The following is a 21,257-nucleotide window of genomic DNA, read 5'->3' on the forward strand; positions in this document are numbered from 1 at the left end:
CTCCTCCTCTAATGTACAGATTACAACAGAGGCTTTCATTACGTGATTACAAAACATAACACATGCTTCACATGATAAGCGGAGCTGGCAGCGCCACCAATAGTAAAGCTTGCTCAATGCCTTCCATTATAAGACCCCATTTTCAGCAGCTCACAATCTGGCCAAACTTCAGACTGAAATTTTCCATGCCAGGTGCCTGCCTTAGGTTAAATTCTTTTTAGAACATGTCAGTTAAAATAGTTCAGCTCTTTCCAAGAATGACATAAGGGAAAATATATTGTTTTTGCCCATGTAACACGGGTAGTGGCAGCAGACACACGGTTGAGCACAAACCCACCTGAAACCAGTAGATATGTACTCGGCACAGCTCAGCCACATGTCCACTGCCACCACCTATGCTCCCACAGCTACACTGCTATTTATACTCACACTAGCTTGACAAAAGTTTACATAAGTATGCGTACATGAGCAGGGGAATCACACCCGTGGCTCACAGTGTAGATGTAGCTGTGTGACTTGTTCAAGATCACACAAAGTCTGTGGCAAAGCTGAGACTAGAATCCAGGCCCCCTGAGTCTCAGTCCAGTGCTTTACCACAAGACTATCCTGACAAAACATCCAATTAAGGTGTCAGAATGGGTTTTTATACAACTTTCCAAAAAGTGCCTATTTTTGGAAATTATGGCACACTTCCTGAGCCGAATTAGAGACATTTCAACTCCAAGTTTAATTGGGGAAGTTACAAATTGATTGCAAAGTGGGGCATAGAAAGATAGCAGCATTCCAAATGTAATGATTCCATCACTACCACACCACTAAAAGTCAGTGTTGTGTAACTTGAACCATGGCCCAACATTAAAAACAAACAAAAAAAAAACCCCTGTCTTGCGTACAAAATTTGGTGTACACCACACTCCAGTACTGCTTTTAAATTATCAGTTTCATTGTAAACCTGTACAGTACCTAAAAGGTCTTCTAAAGAGTATAAGATCCACTTTAAGTTTACAAGTTCTGTATGATTCACACTTACTACCCTATGGAAGTTTGCCTCGAATACTTACTGATATATGGAGCCATGCCAGGATCCAGCGTGGTGATCATGGACTCTACTGAGTGTTTTGTTTTATCAAGCACCGACTTTACCATAGGATTCCCAGCTACACCCTACAAAATTAACAAATAAATAAGTAAATACTGTATATTGAGTTTATTCTCAAACCTTTAGGCCTTTTCTTAAACCTTGAAATATTACACTTGAAACAAACCTGGGACAGCAAGTTGCTTCAGATTTTCCATTCAAATAAAACAGTGGTTCTCAAACTACTGTACTATTGACCCCTTTCACATAGCAAGCCTCTGAGTGCCACACGCCCCCCTTATAAATTAAAAACACTTATTTATATATTTTACACCATTATAAATGCTGGAGGCAAAGCAGGGTTTGGGGTGGAGGCTGACAGCGCGCGACCCCCCATGTAATACCCTCGTGACCCCCTGAGGGGTCCTGACCCGCAGTCTGAGAACTCCTGAAATAAAAGTCAAGACACTCAGTAGGCATCTAGGGAAGATAAATCCACACTTTTTGACATTATGCATCTCAGGGCAGAAACCAGACTGAAATGATTTAAAATCAGTTTGAGGCTTTGTAAAACTCATGCAAAAATTAGTGCCATTGCAATTTTAGATTAAAATTTACACAGAACTAATGCTTTTTTTAAATGCTCCCATGCAGAATAAATGCTTTCTTGAAATGCCATTATTGGTGTATCTTAGTTGAATTTTACACAAATGCTATATGCAAAAAACTAAATATTGAAAAATAAGGTCCTGATCCCATAAGTTCTTGAATTCAACGGGACTACCCCTGTGCTTGCTAAGCATGTGCATAATTGTTTCCAGAATTAAAAGCTAAAATGTTTATTAAAAATCTTAGTGGCATGAAATCTTTGTCGCTTCAAAATGAAAGTTACCTCAGTTTTAACAATTAAACGTTATTTAAGTTATGGTGAACTTAAACAAAAAAAATCAGGCCAAAGTTCAGAAATAGAAACCTTAAGTTAGATTTCTAGGCCTGAATTTAGGCTCTTAATGTTGGCATTTTCAAAAGCACCTTAGTGATTTAGGCACACAGGTCCCACTGACTTCAAACTGCAAATCCTGATGAAAGAGGACAGTATGATCAAAGCATTTCAAGCTTCCTTGAAATGTAGAAATTAAATATATCGAAAAGTAATGTTGTTTGCAAACACAGCTCAGGCTCTTTTACTTATCAATTTTGGGTTGGAGTTTGTGGTGTTGTGCATTAAGGATATTAATGAGGCCCTGGATTTGTTTCAGCACAGTGTGAAATTTTTCCTACTGAATTTCAGATCTCAGTTGGGGGAAAGGAGATTTAGCAATTAAACTAAGAAACAAGTACTACTATAACAATTTAAGACTATAAAATGAAAAGTAAAAAAACAAAAACAAAAATACATGTAAATATATGATTTAAGTTTTTTTAAATCATGATTTTTAGCCACTGAACAGAGACTGAGTTTTACCTTTTCTCTTGGCTAACAGACACGCACGTGCACACGAGAGAAAGAGAACGCATATGTATGCATGTGCGGTGCAAACACCTCAATGAATTTTCCTCTTCCACCACAAGAATTGTGGAGTCTCACTACCATAGTATGACTCTTTTCAACTAGGGTACACTTTTCTGACCTTGCCACTAATGCTACTCCATAAATTCATTACTGAAAGGCTTTATTGAGATGTACATTAAACAACCCCTCTCTCTCAGTGACCAAGAGCATTACCTACTGTAGCTTGTCTAGCACCACTACCCTGAGACCAGAAATCCTAGGGTTGTATTTATGCATAGGTCCCTAGTATTGACTATAGATGCTTTCACACCATGTAATTGGACTCTCTGAAACAATTTTAAACGAACATTAAGACGGAGGGTTTCTTTTTTTACCTTCTTGAAAAGCCAGTGTGATCTATTTTTGTATAGTCCACCACTAACAAAGATTTCTGAAGCGACATAGCTGAAAGTCGTTTATATATAGGTTCCAGACAATATTGGCAATGTGCCCAATGTTCCTCTGCCAAATCATCGTAGGTGGAACTGCTTTCTACTGCATTCAAATTGTATTCAATTCTTATTCAATATGAATGCAAATACGACCCCAAATCAGAGTGAATGCCAGTGTCACTCCAGAGCAGCTTAGTCAGACTTAGTTTAGTGAAGGCACCAATGAAGAGTCAGCTCAGCAACACTGTTTGACAAAAGCATTTCACAAGCACAAAAATTGGCAAAAAAATACAATAAAAGTATAAAACCAGACTTAAAAAAGTCATTCACATTTATATACCTACATTTTTGCTACAGTGAAAGGCATCTTATAGCCCAGGAAATTTTCTCTTATTGTGAAGCGCTTGTTATTTATGTTGCTCAGTATATTTACAATATTTTGAGGAAATGTGCAATACTTAGAAAAGTTATCAAAATATTTTAAATTGCTGTCCACCAAAGCACTTTCCACAAAATACTGATATTTTCCATTTCTTTGTTGCAGATGCAGCACATAAATAAATCCACATAATTTATAAACAATAGCAATGACTACTAAATGTTAACAACAATAGTCAGCTCTCATTCCTCAGGTCACAAGATATTTGATACAGGATTCAGGATAGAATCTGTCCCTCCACCACCCTGTGCAGCACTGCAGAAGTAACCATGTGCATTAATTTGGGGATCAGGGAGATGGGTGAGGAAAGGCATCTTCCACTTTCCTATGAACCGTCACACTGGTCATTGCTAGAGACAGGTATAAGGCTTGATGAGCTAACTGTCTGATTAGATACAGCAAATAAAACAGTTACCTACCCTACAGTAACTGTGGCTCTTTGAGCTGCTATAGTCAATGTAGTTTCCACTGTAGGTGTGCATGAACGAAAAAGGTTTTTTTAATAGTTATGTCAGTCGGGAATGCACATGTTCCCCACATTACCTTGTGCTTGTGCTCACAGTCCCTGCATTACCTTGTGCTCCCACCATGACCTTCTGTCAGTTCCTTGTAATTCAAAGTTTGTATTGCTGAGGACTCCAAAAAGTGGGACAGAGGGCAAGACATGGGATCCACACTAATTACAACTGATCAAAGAACCAGTGACTATAGGGTAAGTAACTGTTCTCTCTTCTTTGAGTATGTGTCAGTGTAGATCCCGCTGCAGGTTACTGGCAAGCAGTATCCTCCCTGGATGGTAGCACTGAGGAGTTTTCGCTGTATCAGTCAGACAGTGAAGTATTGCTTTCCCAAAATTTGACATCTGGCTTTGCTGCCATGTCAAGTGCATAATGTTTGTGTGACACAGTCAACTGTTACTGGGTGCGAAAACAAGAAATCCAAGTCCCTGGAGAAGCAGCTGTATGTAGTGGCCTACACCAGGAAGTCAGAACTAGAGTTGTGATCCAGCCTACGCTAATCAATCACTAATCTTCACAGAAACTGCTAGGAGTGGGAGGGAGCCCAGCTCACTTTAGCAGATGATAGTCAACTCCAGGAAGGGTGTTCTATAGCTTCCAGAGGGATTGCCTAGTGAAAACTTGTCGGGAGGCTGACAAGTAACCCAGGAAGGCTAAAATGGAGCCCAAGAGATTCTGGAACACGACAGACCTTCAGAAATTAGGAACAGCAGGCATGGGCTGGGCCTGCTTCCTTTAAAGCAGGGGTCTCAAAGTCCAGGCCCGCGGGCCATCTGCGGTCCGAGAACCTCCCCACTGTGGCCCACAGAGGAGAGACGCATGCAGACACGCTGCCCAATGTTTGCTGCAGGCACCGCCCCACCGCAGCTCCCATTGGCTGGGGGAGAGGGGCAGAGATACCATCACTAGTCGCTGGGCAGAGTCACCCATGGAGGCAGCATCATTAGTTGCCGGGCAGCAGGGCCGGCTCCAGGGTTTTTGCCGCTCCAAGCGGGGGGGGGAGCCACGATCGCGAGCTGCGGCGGCAATTCGGCGGAAGGTCCTTCGCTCCGAGCGGGAGTGAGGGACCGTCCGCCGAATTGCCATCGAATAGCTGGACGTGCCGCCCCTCTCCAGAGTGGCCGCCCCAAGCACCTGCTTGGCAAGCTGGTGCCTGGAGCCGGCCCTGCCGGGCAGAGTCAGACATAGCGGCAGCGTCACTTTTTTCCCACAATTAATATAAACAAGCCAAAATACTGAACACAACTATCTGATGCACACCTTGCTGCAATCCTGAAGGTTTCAACTGCTCAGTCACTGAGGCCAAACAACAAACTGACAGAACTGAAGTGTTTCCAGGTGTCTGGCAAACACTAAAAACTCTGGCAGGCGAAGAATTGTATAAAGTTGTATGACAGTTTTATTATTTCTAAGAAATTCAAAATAAAAAATACAATAAATGTTTTCTTTTCTGAACACCATCTTCAGTGACATTATTGGCCTGCTGGGAGGATTTGAGGACTGGCACTGGCCCTAAGGTAAATTGAGTTTGAGATCCCTGCTTTAAAGACTTGAGTTCCGGAGGGGGGGGGGGGGGGGGGGAAGAGTTTAATTGCTCTTGAAACACAGAGCAGAAACTTGTAGAATTTGGACTAAAAGTAAATTGATAACAAATACCAATACACCTCTATGAAGTACTGCTAGAGTCTCGGGCTTCTTCCCCACTATTTGTGGTGGTCAGGTTATCCTAACTCACCAGGAAATAACCTGGTGGCAGTTTAACACAAATTAGTGAGTTACTCCATATAGCTGCCTTGTAAATCTCCGAGAGGCATGTTCCTGAAGCAGGCAGAAGATGCTGTTTGTGCCCTGATGGAGCATGCCTTGGCATTTAGAGGGAGAGGTGCCCCAGCCATTTGATAGCATCTGGAAATACACTGTGTGATACACTTAGAAATTCTCTGCTGTGTTATAGCTTGGCCTTTTGCTGCACCAAATATGACTACGAAGAGATGGCACGACAGCCTGAGGTAATAGAGCAAAGCTCTGGAGACATCCAGAGTAGGCAGTTCTTCTCCCAACATTGAATGAAGCTTCAGGAAGAAGACAGGTAAACAGATTTGTTTAGGTGGAATTTGAGACCACTTTAGGGATGAACGTGGGATGTGGTTTCAACACCAGCCTGTCCCTATGGAAGCATATATAAGGCAATCCGGCCATAAGAGCTTGGCGTTCACTGACACTCCATACTGAGGTAATGCCCAAGATAAAGATAGTCTTGCTGGTAAGGGGGTGTTCTGAGCATTCTGACAGTGCTCCATAAAAGCTGTAGGAAAACGACACCGAGATCCCATGTGGGAATCAGGTCTCTGACTGGAGGCAAAGTACGAAGGAAGCTCTTGAAAAATGTTGATATCATACATAGGGTGTGAGAAGACAATCTGACTGCCAGAGTGCGACATGCAAAGACCATAGCAATGTGAACCTTAAGGGTGTCCTTGTATATTTTGGGAGCAGCATATAGTCCAGGATCTTTTCAGTATTGGGGCTGCCACTAAGTCAACATTATTCTGAGTTGCCCATATAGAGAATCTTTTTTCATTTCAAGGATAAGTCTTCCTAGTGGAAAGTTTTGTGTTTTATATAAAATTTCTTGAACTTGTTGGGGGCAATCTGTCAGTGCTTAACCAGCCAACATCAAAGCAGTCAGGTGCAACAACTGCAGGTTTGAGTGCATTATCTGACCTTCATTCTGAAGTTAGGTCCAGGCACAGTGGCAGGTGTATGGGACATTCGAGAGCTGAAAAAGTCTTGACTAGTATGGGACTATTACGATAATCCCAGCCTTGTCTGATCTTGGATATTATCCTGGGAATCAGAAAAAAAATTATAGGAAAGTGTATAGGAGTCCTTGAGACCATCACCTCTTCTGAAGCAGAAATGCAGACATTTAGTATTGTCCTCTGTGACAAATGAGTCTATGATAGGAATTCCCCCCACTGACTGAATATTGTGTCTAGGATGGATTTCTGCAGTGGCCACTCAAGGTTGGTCACTATATGTCTTCTCAAGTACTCAAGTAGTCTACTAGGTTGCTGACCCATTGAAAGTGTTGAGCCACTGGGATTACCATGGTGACAACACCATATCCAGAACCTGATGGCTTCATGGCAAAGAGGGGATGATAGCGTACCTCTTTGCTTGTTTAGAGTGCATTGCAGATGTGTTGTCAATCAGGATTTGCACCATGGAGTTCCACAGAACAGGTAGGAACACTGTGTAGGCCAATCTGATGGCCCTCATTTCCAGGATGTTCATGTGTAGTTCCCAAGTCCATGTGTCTTGCATTTGCAGATATTCCAGGTAGGCACCCCCAATGAGTCTGTGATAAGAGTAGTCAGGGAGGGGACAGAAGGGCATCCCTTTTCTTACATTTACTGGATCTAACCATGAAGCAAGCTCCCATAGGACTTGAGGCAGGAATGTGAGCCGTTTGTGCATGGATCTCAGCCACACTTGCAAGGACTGTAAATGAAATGTGGCAAGTGGAGCCATATGTTCACATTAACATGTGACATTGTAGCCCCAGACACATATGCACTATCATCATCAGACTAGGCTGTAGATCATACATCTCTGACTGAAGTGACTGGAACCTGTCCTCTCTGGTGCCTGGAAGTGGATCTGGAGCAGGAGCGGGCAAACTTTTTGGCCTGAGGGCCGCATCGGGTTTCAGAAATTGTATGGATGGCCGGTTAGGGGAGGCTGTGCCTCCCCAAACAGGCGGGCGTGGCCCGTCCCCTATCCGACCCGCCCCTGCTTCTCGCCCTTGACGGCCCCCCGGGACTCTTGCCCCATCCAACCCCCGCTGTTCCGACTGCCCCCCCCCGGACTTCTGCCCCATCCACCACCCATGCTCTCTGTTCCCTGACCGCCCCCACACCCCCCGCTCCTAACTGCCCCCCGCTGCCCCATCCAACCCCCCCTCCTTCCTGACTGCACCCACGGGACCCCTGCCCCATCCAACCACCCCTTCTCCCTGTCCTCTGACTGCACCCACGGGACAATTGTCCCATCCAACCACCCCTTCTCTCTGTCCCCTGAACGCCCCCGGAACTCCCAAACCTGACTGCCCCCAGCCGCCCCATCCAACCCCTCCTCTCATTCCTGACTGCCCCCTCCGCTCCCTCGGACCTCTGCCCCATCCAACCACCCCTTCTCCCTGACTGCCCCCGGAACCCCTGCCCCCATTCAACCCTCGTTCCCCGCCCTCTGACCGCCCCAACCCCTATCCACACCCCCGGCCCCTGACCATCTCCCGAACTCCTCTGCCTTCTATCCAACTCCTCCCTCCCCCACTCCCTGCCCCCATACCGTGCTGCCTAGAGCACCGGTATCTGGTGGCGCAGCTGCACCAGGACAGGCAGCCGTGCAGCACAGAGCACCAGGTTAGGCCCTGGCTCTGCAGCTGCGCTGCCCCAGGAACTCGCTGCTCCGCTGGCCAGAGCATTGCGCCAGCGGCACAGTGAGCTGAGGCTGCGGGAGAGGGGGAACAGTGGGGGAGGAGCTGGGGGCTAGCCTCCCGGGCCAGGAGGTCAGGAGCCGGGGAGAACGGTCCCGTGGGCCGTAGTTTGCCCACCTCTGATCTGGAGTCTATTAAAGCTCTGATGAAGTCTATAGTCTGCAATGGTGCAAGACAGGATTTCTAGTAGTTCAACAGACCTACTTGAGACAATAGGGAAAGGACATATTATACGGCCGTTGCAATATCCTGGTGGGAACTGCCCCGATCAGCAAGTTATCCAGGTATGGGTAGACATGAATTCCCTGTCATTTTAAGTGTACTACTCGTACTACCAAGCATTTTGTGAATATTCTCAGTGCAATAGGAGTCCAAAGGCTACAACCCTGTATGGATAATGAATGACCCCACTGTTAATCTTTCTGCAGGCTGGATGGATGGCTAAGTGGAAGTATGCATCCTGCGAATCAGTCCTATGCTCGAAGAGATAGAACAATGGAGGCAAGTGTTATCATCCTGAATCTGAGGAGAAATATGTATTTGTTGAGTCTCCTCAGGTTTTGGATAGAACAAAGACCTCCTGTCTTCTTCAGAATGAGAAAACACTGGGAGTAGAAGCCTTTTCCCCCAAACTCTATTGCAGGGGTTCTCAAACTGGGAGTTGGGACTCCTCAGGGGGTTGCAAGGTTATTACATGGGGGGGGTCACGAGCTGTCAGCTTCCACCCCAAACCCCGCTTTACAGCCAGCATTTATAATGGTGTTAAATATATTAAAAAGTGTTTTTAATTTATAAGGGGGGGTTCGCACTCAGAGACTTGCTATTTGAAAGGGGTCACCAGTACAAAAGTTTGAGAACCACTGCTCTATTGGGACCTACTCTATGGTTCCCAGACAAAGAAATGAGGCCACTTCTATTTTGAGACTTTTCCTCACAAGACCCTGCTACAGAGTCAGTGAACGGGTAAGCCAAGGACTGTTTGATGTCATGACAGACAATACGCAGTGGAAAGAGGTGAGGCAACTCTAAAGATCGTACTCTCTAGTCTAGGTCTAATGTGGCTCTCAACAGCTTTGTCAAATCTGCTAATGCATCATAGGAGTGGGGTGCATTGCTTAGGAAGAGGAGATTATCACACCATATTCTATCTCCAAACACTTTTTTGTCATGATATTCCATCTGTCTGGGATGCTAGGATGACATGCACTGTGAACAGTCCATCTTGTGGCATGGAGCAGAGGTGTAAGCCTCCAAAGAGCGCAGGGTAGCTTTCAAGTCCTTCAGTCAGTGCATAGCACTGCCTGTCTGCATGCTGAACAGCCCTGAGCCCTGAAAGGACAAGTCCTCTATCATGGCATGCACTTTTCTCAGGATGCCCAATGCCTAGAACCACAGTGCTCTATGCATGACCACTACAGTGGCCAAAGACCGATCAGCAATGTCTAAAGCATCCATTGCTGCCTGCAACGATGTCTTGGCCACCATTGGTGCTGGCCTTTCTAAATTATGTCCTGAAGATCCTCTGCTGTCATAAAGGAATTTCATGTTGAACAGGGTGACACCCTTTCTTGTAAGTATCATACTTCAGCAGAAAGGGCTGGCTGTTAGCCTCACACAGCTGGAGCGAAGCTTAACAGCATGACTTCCTCTCAAATAAATTGAGTATTTTAGGGTCTTCGTCCTTAGATGTGCTTTAGCTCAATTTCTACCTCTCTTGTACAAGTCACATAATTAAGGAGCCCAGCTTGGGGATAGCGCAAAGGTCCTCAAATCCTGTGGGAGGCACCTGGTACTTCTCAGCTTGTTTTGCCATTGGCGTTACTATGGATGGAGTCTGCCACAGAGCTTTAGCGAGGTCAAACAGTCCCTCAATAATGGGGAAGGTGATCCTGACAAGACCAAAAGCTGACCGGTTTTCAAACAGCTTGTGAGATTTCTCTGATCTGAGGTCTGCTGAGACTGGAAATGGACAAAAGGAGCGCCTGGAACACCCTGAAGTCATCTGGTGCCAGTACTGATATCAAGGATACAGTTTCATCTGGCAACAAAGAGAAGAGATTCTTTAGCGATGAGTTGGGGTATTGATGTTGTTCTGACCCTAAATCTGGTTATCTCTGGTATTCAGGTATTAGTGGTCTGGCCATGCATACTGCTAGCAAGAGAGAGCTCTTTCTTTCCCTCAGTTATGGAAAATGCCTTCTCAATGACTGTGATACTGGCTAGATAACACAGGAGTACAGCGGACTTTGTTGGATGTTGGTCAGTCTAATGCCAGTCTTGATGGGCCGGTGGTGTTTGAGATCTATAAGATAGCATTGATCCCAATAGCATTGATCGCAGACCACAGGGGAGAGTTCTCTACTCAATGATGGGAAAACATATGCCCCAGTGACGGTGAGAAGCAGTAAGCCTCTTCTGGGGCAGCAGCAACATCTACGGTGCTCGCAGTACCAGAGTCTGTACCAGTGCCAGTAGGTGTCTCAGCATCAATGATGGATCCAGTTCTGCCCTAGTCTCATCCCCCAAGGCCAGGGTTAACAATGAGTGGTGCATTATTGGAGCCAGGACTAGGGCCAGCAGAATCTGCTGCATAGTAGCCTGCCCTTTCTCAGTTCTTGAGTCTGTACAGGGCTTGGACTTCTCTGTGAATGCTTTGCGGCAGTCTGTCCTTGTGGGATGACAGTGAGCTTCTTCTTGAGTGTCTACCTCTATATTTGGAGCACCCCTTCTTGGTACTTGACTTCAAAACCTGAGGTTTTGGTGCTAGCTTCAAAACTGATGTTGAGGGCAGCTTCAGTGCCAAGAATGCCTGTACCAGATCTTCCCACGGAACAGTCATCATGGTAGTTGAACATAAAAGATAAGTAGTAGTGCTGAAGACTTTGCAAGGTTTTGAAGTTTAGCCTGAGTTATGAACTAGTGGTCTGACAAATGCCAGGCTCTATCTTGTTGCCACAGGCAGTAAGAGGGAACTGAGGGAGGGATGCAGCCTTCCTGCCATTAATGCCTTCTGGTCTCACATGCATGAAGTTCATGTGCACCTAAGTGGGATCCACACTAACACATACTTGAAGAACCTATGATACATTTTAGTCTGTTAAAAGACTTAACCCACAAATGGTAAAAGAAAAAAAAATTACTTTTATAAATCCCCAGAGGCCTCCAGCAGATGCTTCATTCTGTATGCCAACTCCTCTGGGGTCTTCATGCTCCTCTGGGAAAGTTATTGCAGAGCCACTTCCAGTTCCAGGCATCAGAGAGGATGGGAAAGTTGTTTGTTGAGTAACAGGATTTGTCAAGACACCTGATAAGCAAAAACAAGCCACACACAAACATTCATGTATCTTACCACAATTAATTTGCGATAGCAATATTCTTTTAGCTGTCTTAAAGCAATAGAGAGGCTGGAAATAAGAAAGCAGAAGCCAGCACCACATGACCAGCCAGCTCTCTATATATCACCAGCTAGTTTAGAAACTACTGCATTAGAGTATAATTTATGGATTCAAAATGTTATACTATAGTATCATTGTACAGCAAGTGGAGTTTCTTCCCTGTTCTGAACAGAGCCCGCATACATTAGGTACAGTGGAGTTTGGCTACACAGGTTATCCTGAGTAACTTTTTGGTTTAGTTACATTTTTTCCCCTAAACTTGTATGTTCCTAGGGTTTCCCTGAAATGACACTTCTATCCTAGACCATGACTACTTCTCCCCAAAAGAGCCACTCCCACCTCTTTATACTCAAAATGAGTTAGATACACCTGACATAATACAGAAGTCAGCCAGCATTTCTCTACAGAGAGGCAGGTTGAATAGAAAAATGCTGACACCCTAGTACCCCTTATGTTACACATAAGGTCACTAATGAGAACTTGCCTCATCTTACAAAGACAGAACAAAATACTACCTGTGACTGAAGGTGCAGAAAACGACGGCATCAGTGGGGTCTGTGGTGCTCGCCCAGCATGACCTCTGGTAATGTCATAGGATGAAGCAATGGAAAATCCTGAAATGGGGGGTGCCGTGGGAGGTGCAGAAAGGTTAGGGCTAGGAATACAGCTTAGGGGAGGAGGTGTTGAGAAATGGGACATGGCACCGCTAAAAGCTGAAGCGGTTGGAGGGGTAATAGGAGGTGGGGCAGGAGTTAAAGGGGGTGCAATAGTTGAAACTGTTGCAGAAGGCACAAATGGCAAAGGCGCGGACGACCTCATAGGAGGAAGTGAAGACACTAGGGGTGGTAGAGGTGTGGAGAATGATTGAGGAGGGAAAGATGGGAGAGGGGATATGTCTGGAGCAGTGAGAGAACTGGACAAAGCTAGGAGGGGAAAAAACAGAAAAAAGAAAAGGCACTTTAATAAAAAGTTATCATAGCTTTAAAATTCTTTACAAAATATCTGAATAAGATACCTAAAGCTTTTCCCCAAAAAATAAGTTTGAGTTCAAAACCTAGTTGTATGAAGTAATGATTCCAGTTACAAGTAAACTTTCACCAAAAAAGTAAGTGATGCCCCATCTTCCACTGTGACCCCCATCAGATATCAAGCTAGACAGCAGCAGGATGGATCAGTATTTGAATGGAGACTTCCAAAAGTGGCCTCACGTGTTGCCAGTTCAATAGGTGACAATATTCTTTCTGAGTCACTACTCAGTTAACACTCCAACATGGTATTAGGAGGAATTGTGCTACTGGAAGAAATGTTCATTACAGATTCTGTAAGACTTTAGCTAGATTCCACCTTGAGTTATTAAATTCCAACTACCTTAATTTCACCTAAGTTTTAACTAGACAGGTATGATGTATTCTGCTATACTTCCTGTGCTAAACTCTTGGGTAGTACTGCTGTACACCGTTAACAGCTTCCACATTTCACCTCAGTAGCGGTTACCTTTCGGTACTGTGAAATGATTGCTGTGTGTGATGGCAGTATAAAGTGTAGAGAGTACTTTGAGTTTAAGATACATAATAATGCAAATTAACAAGAAAAGAATACTTTAATGATATAAGGTGGCGGGGGTGAAGGGAAGAGTTAGGAAATGCTTAAATTAACGTTCTCATGTCAACATTATTACATACCCCACGGCACCAACTGCTATTAAGAGAAGAGTGCTTATGTAAAAATGATACCATCTTTCTCAACAGTTCTGATCCCTGTGTGAATTCAAAATCTTTACAAAAATAACTCATTACTTTTTACGCCTTTTAGTAATTCAGAGGCAAAACAACTACTGGAAAGTACACTAGAGTCTAAAAGTTTCAACTGGAAGGTCAGATGTTACCCTGAGGTTGCACAATTGTGACTGCATATGCACCCAAAAGGGGGGAAATATGGTCTACAGAAAATGGTGCACACACTAGAAAAATCAGGTCAAGTGAGCAGGTTATTTCCCCACATGATCCTGCAAAATCTTCAGATTATCTACAGTGCTAGTCAACTCTATTACTATTCCCTACACAGCAGTCAAAGCCTCTATCTTCCCCACCCACTCCTCCATAAAAACCCTAGACATACACCCACATAATTTCTTATAGAAGTGTAAGTTTAAAAAGCCATATTCTTAAAAAGATGCAGCAAGTCATTTAAGGAGCACACTACTGGGATTAAGGAAGAAATTAAGTTCTTCAGTTTAGTCTGGAGAAGTGCACTGCAATTATACTGATTATAATTTTGCTTTCACTTGGACTAATTGCTATGCTTCAAACACATGAACAAGCAAAACCCAGTTGCTTGGAAGCCTCTTATACCTAATGAGACAGGTGTGGTGGTGGCGGCAATGGTGATACCAGCAGCTACTGCCCCTGCTGTGCTTGGTGGGGGAGTGCCAGGTGGGGTCGTCTCTATTCCACTCTCTTCCATCATTTTTCTTCAGCTACAACAAACTGCAGAGAAACAAAATCTGTATTGAGAAATAAGACAAAACTATTTCAAACTGAATTACAAAGAAAGGAGCATGCTATAGGGGACTAGATGCTGGTTTAGGAGCCCAGGACAGTTCAAATACCAGTTCCAAAACAAGTCTTTTGAGGAGCCCTAGACAAACCATTTACTCAGTGTCCCGCACATCTGTACAGTAATATTCTTTTCCCACCTTATACTATAGAGACAATGTTTCAAATTCAAAACTTCTCTCTGAAATCCTTACTTCTAAAACACCTTTCATTTAAGGATATGAAATATGTTACAAACAGGGCCGGCTCCAGCATTTCTGCCGCCCCAAGCAAAAAATAAAAAAGCCGCGATCGCGATCGGCGGCGGCAATTGGGGGGGGGGGGGGGGAGAAAAGCCACGATCGACGGCGGCAGTTCAGCGGCAGGTCCTTCGCTCCTAGAGGAAGTGAGGGACCTGCCGCCCCCAAATTGCTGCAGGTGCCGCCCCTCTCCCTTGGCCGCCCCAAGCACCTGCTTATTAAGCTGGTGCCTGGAGCCGGCCCTGGTTACAAAACACTAAACCTCACAAAATCCACACAAAGCAGATAAGTACGTATTGCCATTTTACAGATAGATAAACTAAAGCTCTCAAACTGTGCACCTGTTTTCAACAGGGTGCTGAGCACATCAACTTACTTCAAAAGAAGTTGTGGTAGCAATTCTGTAAATTCAAGTGACTTGCCAAACGTCACAAAGGAAACCATTGGCACATCTGGGAACAAAACCCAGGAAATCCTGAGTCCTGGTCCTCTGCTTTAACTATGACCTTGTTTATATTCAACTTGTGCTGATGTAACTAACTGAATATAAAAATTATGTTGTTATACCAGTGCAAGTCCCTAATGCTGACACAATGGAAAACAGTTTTAAATTGCACTTAAAGTGACTTACTGCATTAAGCTTAAGCACAATTTAAAGCAGATTCAGTGTGTCTACACTAGGGGGTTACCCCCGGTGTAACCAGATGGATTTTTATAATGATTTAGCTACAGCAGTTGATGTTTACCAAAACAGACAAGCCCTATGAGACCACACTATCTCTTCCTCACTAACCTAATGAGAGCATCAAAGATTAATACTGAATGACAAACTGGTTTTCTTTCACCACCAGGATCAGTAGAGGATAAGAGTGTCTTTCATCTTGCTAAAACACTGGAAAATCCATTTTACTGCAAGAAACATGAAACCAGACCCTTGCTTAAAAATACCTTATTATTAAAAAGGTAGCACAAAATGTGTGGGAAGCAGGAGAGAGAGATGGGAGAAAAACATGCAAATGAATTCTCAACTTTCCTTTTCTCCCATTTCTGATTTGTATTCTACAGTACAAAGGTAATTAAAAAAATAATAATAATAATAATAATAATGTCTTGTCTCTCAAGTCTGGTAAACCAGGTACCGGTAGTTATTTGCTTCTTGGAAGAATGTTTCCTAAGGTAGCTATAATGAAATACAAATCCCATGTGAACTCATTATATGTATAACAAATAGACTGAGTCTTGATAAGAATTGTCCATAATATCCATTACGTCAGGAACTATCAAGCTCTGCCAGCATATTCCTTTAACAAGGCACACTGGGAAAGTCTTAGAAAATGTGCTAAAAATGCAATACAATACACATATAGAGACTTCCACTTAGAAAATTACAGGGTTTTTTTCCTTCTAGTAAAAAGTCATATTCCATGTAAAAAAGCCTAAATAGTCAGCTACTGATTTAACACTAAAAATGTTCACATTCTTGTTACCTTGTTATTCTTGAGGAAGGTAAAATATATACCTTCATATACACACACGAACAGACATACAGATAAGAGAAGGTATAGCAACAGTCAATTCTGACATATGCTCACAGGTGAACTGTAAAGCTCCTGAGAATAAATGAAAGTTTAAATTATACAAGGAACAGTTCTGTCGCCCCTGGAAAACACAAACAGAAGGCTTTGCACAAAAGGTTCAGGTGACAAGGAGGGAGATGGAATACTTGAGCCAAGTTACAGAAAGGCAACAGATCCATTCCATGTCCACTATGCAGTACTCTTCATGGCTGAGGTCCCACAACATGGGGGGAATTCCCCATATGCCATTAGATCTCAGGCCTACAAGCCAGCCCCTTTCCTCCCCAGCTCAAAACCTCTCTCCATTCAAGAACAGATGAAGGACTTCTGAAGCAGCATTCTGCAGCTTGTAGGAGTATGGATCCTGTCCGCAGAATCTCTGCATCCACCCCAGTCCCCTGCAGTGGAACAGCATTGGGTAGGGCCTTCCATTAAACTTACCTGGGCTGAAGGATTTGTTTTTAATAGCATATTTTTAAAAAGCTAACAGCACAAGTTTATATTTCACAATAAAAACATTCCTAAAGCTCTTCCTCCTTCAATTACCTGCCAAAAATCCAATATTGTTTTTACGGCTGTGAAGACATTAGTTATTCTTGAGCAAACAAGAAATTCTCAGTTCAGGTCCTAGCAGACAAGTTTACTCCTAAGGGAATTCTGCACCAAAAAAAAAAATGAAAGATTCTGAGCACATTTTAAAATTCTGCGTACGTTATTTGTCAAAACAACACAATATCATACCAGTTTCAATTATTTTTGAAAACTCTACCCTTCCAGTCTTTTAGTCTATTCTCATGTTTTTACCCTACCCCCTGAAGAGTTACCATATTTCCAGTTTCCAAATAAAGGACACTGCCTTTCACTATGGGTGAGGGGAGAGTTGGAGGGGGGGTACAGTTGCGGGGTGCTGGAGGGGTGTTTGTACTGGGAGGGGGGATTTGGCGGGTGCTGGAGTGAGTACGTGGGGCCTCAATCTTGAGATGGAGGGGCAGTGTCACCCCCTGTCACAGTGGCAGGGAGGCTGGCGCAGACCCAGAACATAGAGCAAGTCAGTCAGTGCCTCCCTGCAGGGCTCTCCCCCTGCCCAGGGCTGGGAGCCAGGGCCTGGGTGGGCAGGATCCAGCAGCTGCAAGGGACCAATCAAATGTGGATGCAGGGGAGGGACCAATCGCAAAGCAGACCAATCAGGGCTCTTTCTGAGCTGCAACATCTGCTCTGCAAGAAACCCGGACATTGTCTCTTATTAGAAAAATCTGCCTGGACAGAGGGTGGAGGATCAAAAACAAAGGGGATAAAAATCAACGATTTTAAAAATAAATAAATAAATAAATCAGATTTTTTTTTTTTAAATTTAAATCGGATTTCTTTGATAAAATGCTTTTTGAGGAAAAAAGCAATCTAAAGATAGTTTTAATTAAGATACATTATAGCTCAAAAATATCTCATCATGGAATAGGGATTATAAATTCTAATTCTATAGTATGAAACAATATATTCATGTAATGCTGAAGAAAAGTTTTGTAAATGAGTTCCAATAGTTCATGGATTAGGGACCCAATCTTATGGGGTTCTACAGGCTTCTGTATAGATTATTTAGGTTAATCTTTCTATCTACTCAATGGGGCTCAGCCTAGCAGACACCATCAGAGATGCTTAGTTGTGCAGTTCTCAAACTGTGGATTTGTGTCTCCAGAGGTAACACGCTTGTTAACAGCAAAAATGTTTTAAATAAATAAATAATATATAGAGATGAGAAATAACAGACCTCAACCGTATTGTCCCTCTGCAAAATTGCGTACACAGAGTCAATCCCTTACCTCTCTCTAAAAGTGCAAAGTTTCAAAAAGTTCAATGAATAGAAGATTGTTGGGGGCGTAATACAGGGTTCTCAAACTGGGGCCACCGCTTGTGTAGGGAAAGCCCATGGCGGGCCGGGCCGGTTTGTTTACCTGCCGGGTCCGCAGGTTCGGCCGATCGCGGCTCCCACTGGCCGCGGTTTGCTGCTCCAGGCCAATGGGGGCTGTGGAAAGCGGCACGGGACAAGGGATTTGCTGGCCGCCGCTTCCCGCAGCTCCCATTGGCCTGGAGCGGCGAACCGCAGCCAGTGGGAGCCGCGATCGGCCGAACCTGCGGACCCGGCAGGTAAACAAACAGGCCCAGCCCGCCAGGGGCTTTCCCTACACAAGCGGCGGCCCCAGTTTGAGAACCACTGGCGTAATAGATCTGGACAAGGAAAAGAAGTCTGGAGATAAATGTGAGAAGCGAGGGATATATGCTTGTTTTGTTAAAATACTATATGTTTGCTGCTGAAGAAAGAAATCCAGAATATTTAACATTGTTGTTTTAGTTAAATAAAACAATTTAAATGTCTGGTGATGTTCTCCTCCTAATGCAGCCTGGCAAGAATATCCTCCAAATATCAATGATTAACTTGTTGAATTCAAGATATTTATGAAGTTATTGGGAGGTAAACTATCTGCTTCAATTACCTTTGGTAAATGAAATAACCAAACAATCATTCGTTTTCTGATATAGCTGTAAAACTAATCTGAAAAGTTTACAAATAAATCACTGTTTAAAAATGTATAGTGTGTACCTTCTAAAAATGAAATCTACATCTATCTCTGAGTTGTGGAGAATATGTATTAAGGTTATAACAACCAACAAGAATGCACTTTTATATAGAAAACCATTATTAAATCGAGTCTTCCTGATTAATGATTTAAATCAAATCCACCCTGATCAAAAAAGAGGCAATGTCTGGGAAAACCTGGACCTAGTAACCCTAGTCACCTAGTCCCCCTGCAAGACCCTCCCCTTTTACTCTCAGTCTCCCCTCCTGGAAAGCAGTGGCCCCTCCCTGCAACTCTCAGCTGTTGCTCCTGCCTCTCCCTGAGGAGTGCAGTTTGCCACCTCTGGCAACTGCTGCACAGGGAGGGGACTCAGCCACACCAGGTGACCAAGTGGGGCCAGCAAACCTGGGAACTGTAGTCCACCCGTGCAGGTTCACTGCAAGTTAGGCTCTGCTGGGGCAGCCAGCAGCACCAATTCTGCAGGAAAAAATGAAATTCTGCCCAGAACATTAATTCTGTGCAAATTCTGCATTGTGTAGTGGCACAGAATTCCCCCCAGGAGTAAGACTAGTAAAGAAGTCATTGGTCAAAAAGACTAAAACACAAGCTATTTGAGCAACTCTCCATAACACAAATGCATCTGAAGAAGCAGGTTTTTTACCCTCGAAAGTTTATGCCCAAATAAATCTGTTAGTCTTTAAGGTGCCACCGGACTCCTCTCCATAACACATTCATTAAACAGAAGTATTTCAGATAATGCTGTGAGTAAATGCTGTTGATAGGGTGTTTTTTCCCCCTAAATATATTTACACACACACACAGACACACACACACACACACACAGTGTCCACGTGGAATGACTGAACAGGTTCCACGTGGAACTTTCTCAGTGGTTTACTACATATATTTTCCAGAGTGATTATAAGCTCAAGAGCTAAGGAATCTAATCTAGAAAATAAGGTGTAAACAGGATACTTAAATAGAAATCTATCATCTTGATTCTCCACTACCATGCATTCTATATAGTTATTTACATTTATGTGGAATGAGTGCTAAGTGGGCAACAGCACTGCCTACCCTAAGTGTTCACATATCATAGGTATGCCCCTAAAAATCATGACTAAAAAATATATTTTGTGATTTTAAGTTTGCCTTCTAGTTCTTGAGTCATTGAGGGGAAGCTGCCTGCCCCAAAGTGTGTAAGAGCATTTCAAGTTTATATATATATATATATGCTTCACCACTGGCAGTTCAGAGAGGAACGTCTCCTTACCCCTTCTTAACCCCTTCTCCATCTCCCAACCTCCACTATCAGTAGCCTGTATCCTTCCCCACTCCATCTTGCTTGCCTCCTAAGCCACGCAATCTTCCCCTCACCCTTCCATGCTCACCTACAGTCTCCAAACCTTAAGTTCACCTACCTCCACTTTTTCGCCTCTTATTCCTTTACAGTATCCTACCCCTCACGTTTTTCCTCTGCCAACCTCTATTCCCTCACCTCCCTCAGTCTGCCTCCTACACACACATACCACCCATCAAGCCATTGTGAATAAGGGCAAATGTCATGAGTTTTTAAGCCAGGAACTGTGAGATCATAGGAAACTGAAAAGCACCCAAATATCACAAAGCTCATGGTAAAGAAACCCCACAAGAATTGGCAACACTGCAAGTATAACATGCTTCCAAATTAAAAGTATCCACTCTCAGTTTGCACAGGTGTAAGCGATTATGAAAGGAGCAAGACAGTGGAGAATGAGGCCCTTAGATATAATTCTAGAGAATTAAAAGAGAGCAGGTATGGAATAGTAAGAGAAACCAAAAGAGGGCAAATGAGGTTTGAAGACTAGTCACCACACAACTAAGCTGCTGAAAAATGTCCTGAAGAAAAATGCAGAGGTAAAGTGCCTATCAGGATCAGGCCCCAAATCCTTAGTCTCTACCAGCTTTGGCAGTGGCCTTTGTCTTTACTATTACTCCCAACCTCATATTAAAGTTATTTAGCTACAGAAAAACCTCTTTCTCCTCGCTGCTCCAATCCACAAATCCATAATTCTCAGGGGGGGGGGTATTTGCAGTGTAGAAATGCCTCTAGTCACTTCCTCCACACACCTACTGCTGCCTTTTCTCAGATGATTAAAAAAAAATTTCTGAACATAACCCACAAAACCGATACTTCCTATGTCAAAGTTGACCTAATACAAGCCCCACAAACCAGTCCAAAAACATAAAATCTGGGAGACAAAGAATTACAAGCAGAGTCAAGCAAATGTGTAATTAGCCCAAAAGAAATTGTGCTCCTGCCATCTAGTGGTTTGTGACTAAAAGTTCATTTCATGAGTCTGGTCATGTCACCAAAATTGGAAAAAACCCAAACTTGAGTGAATTCTGTACGATTACATTAAAGTGTGTTTATTAAACTAAATTAATATCATAAAAGT

General features: G+C 43.6%; 1 protein-coding gene across 4 annotated transcripts in view; it reads right to left on the reverse strand.

Moving 5' to 3' along the window:
- PRRC1 (proline rich coiled-coil 1) overlaps positions 1–21,257 on the reverse strand; it is a 38,351-nt gene that overhangs the window by 13,608 nt on the left and 3,486 nt on the right. For 2 of the 4 annotated variants that reach the window (XM_024193357.2, XM_024193359.2), the window contains exons 2-5: positions 14,227–14,361; positions 12,391–12,798; positions 11,621–11,784; positions 1,062–1,164 (exon numbers count right to left, since the gene is read on the reverse strand). In XM_024193357.2, the coding sequence (XP_024049125.1) occupies positions 1,062–1,164; positions 11,621–11,784; positions 12,391–12,798; positions 14,227–14,341 (790 nt within the window). In that variant the 5' untranslated portion in view covers positions 14,342–14,361. Of the gene's footprint in view, positions 1–1,061; positions 1,165–11,620; positions 11,785–12,390; positions 12,799–14,226; positions 14,379–16,792; positions 16,855–21,257 lie in introns of those variants that run through there. The other 2 variants (XM_029911706.1, XM_024193360.2) reach the window with 2 other exon arrangements.

Source organism: Terrapene carolina, unplaced genomic scaffold (assembly GCF_002925995.2).
Source record: "Terrapene carolina triunguis isolate 2854851 unplaced genomic scaffold, T_m_triunguis-2.0 Scaffold113, whole genome shotgun sequence".
In the NCBI taxonomy this organism is placed as follows: Eukaryota; Metazoa; Chordata; order Testudines; family Emydidae; genus Terrapene; species Terrapene triunguis.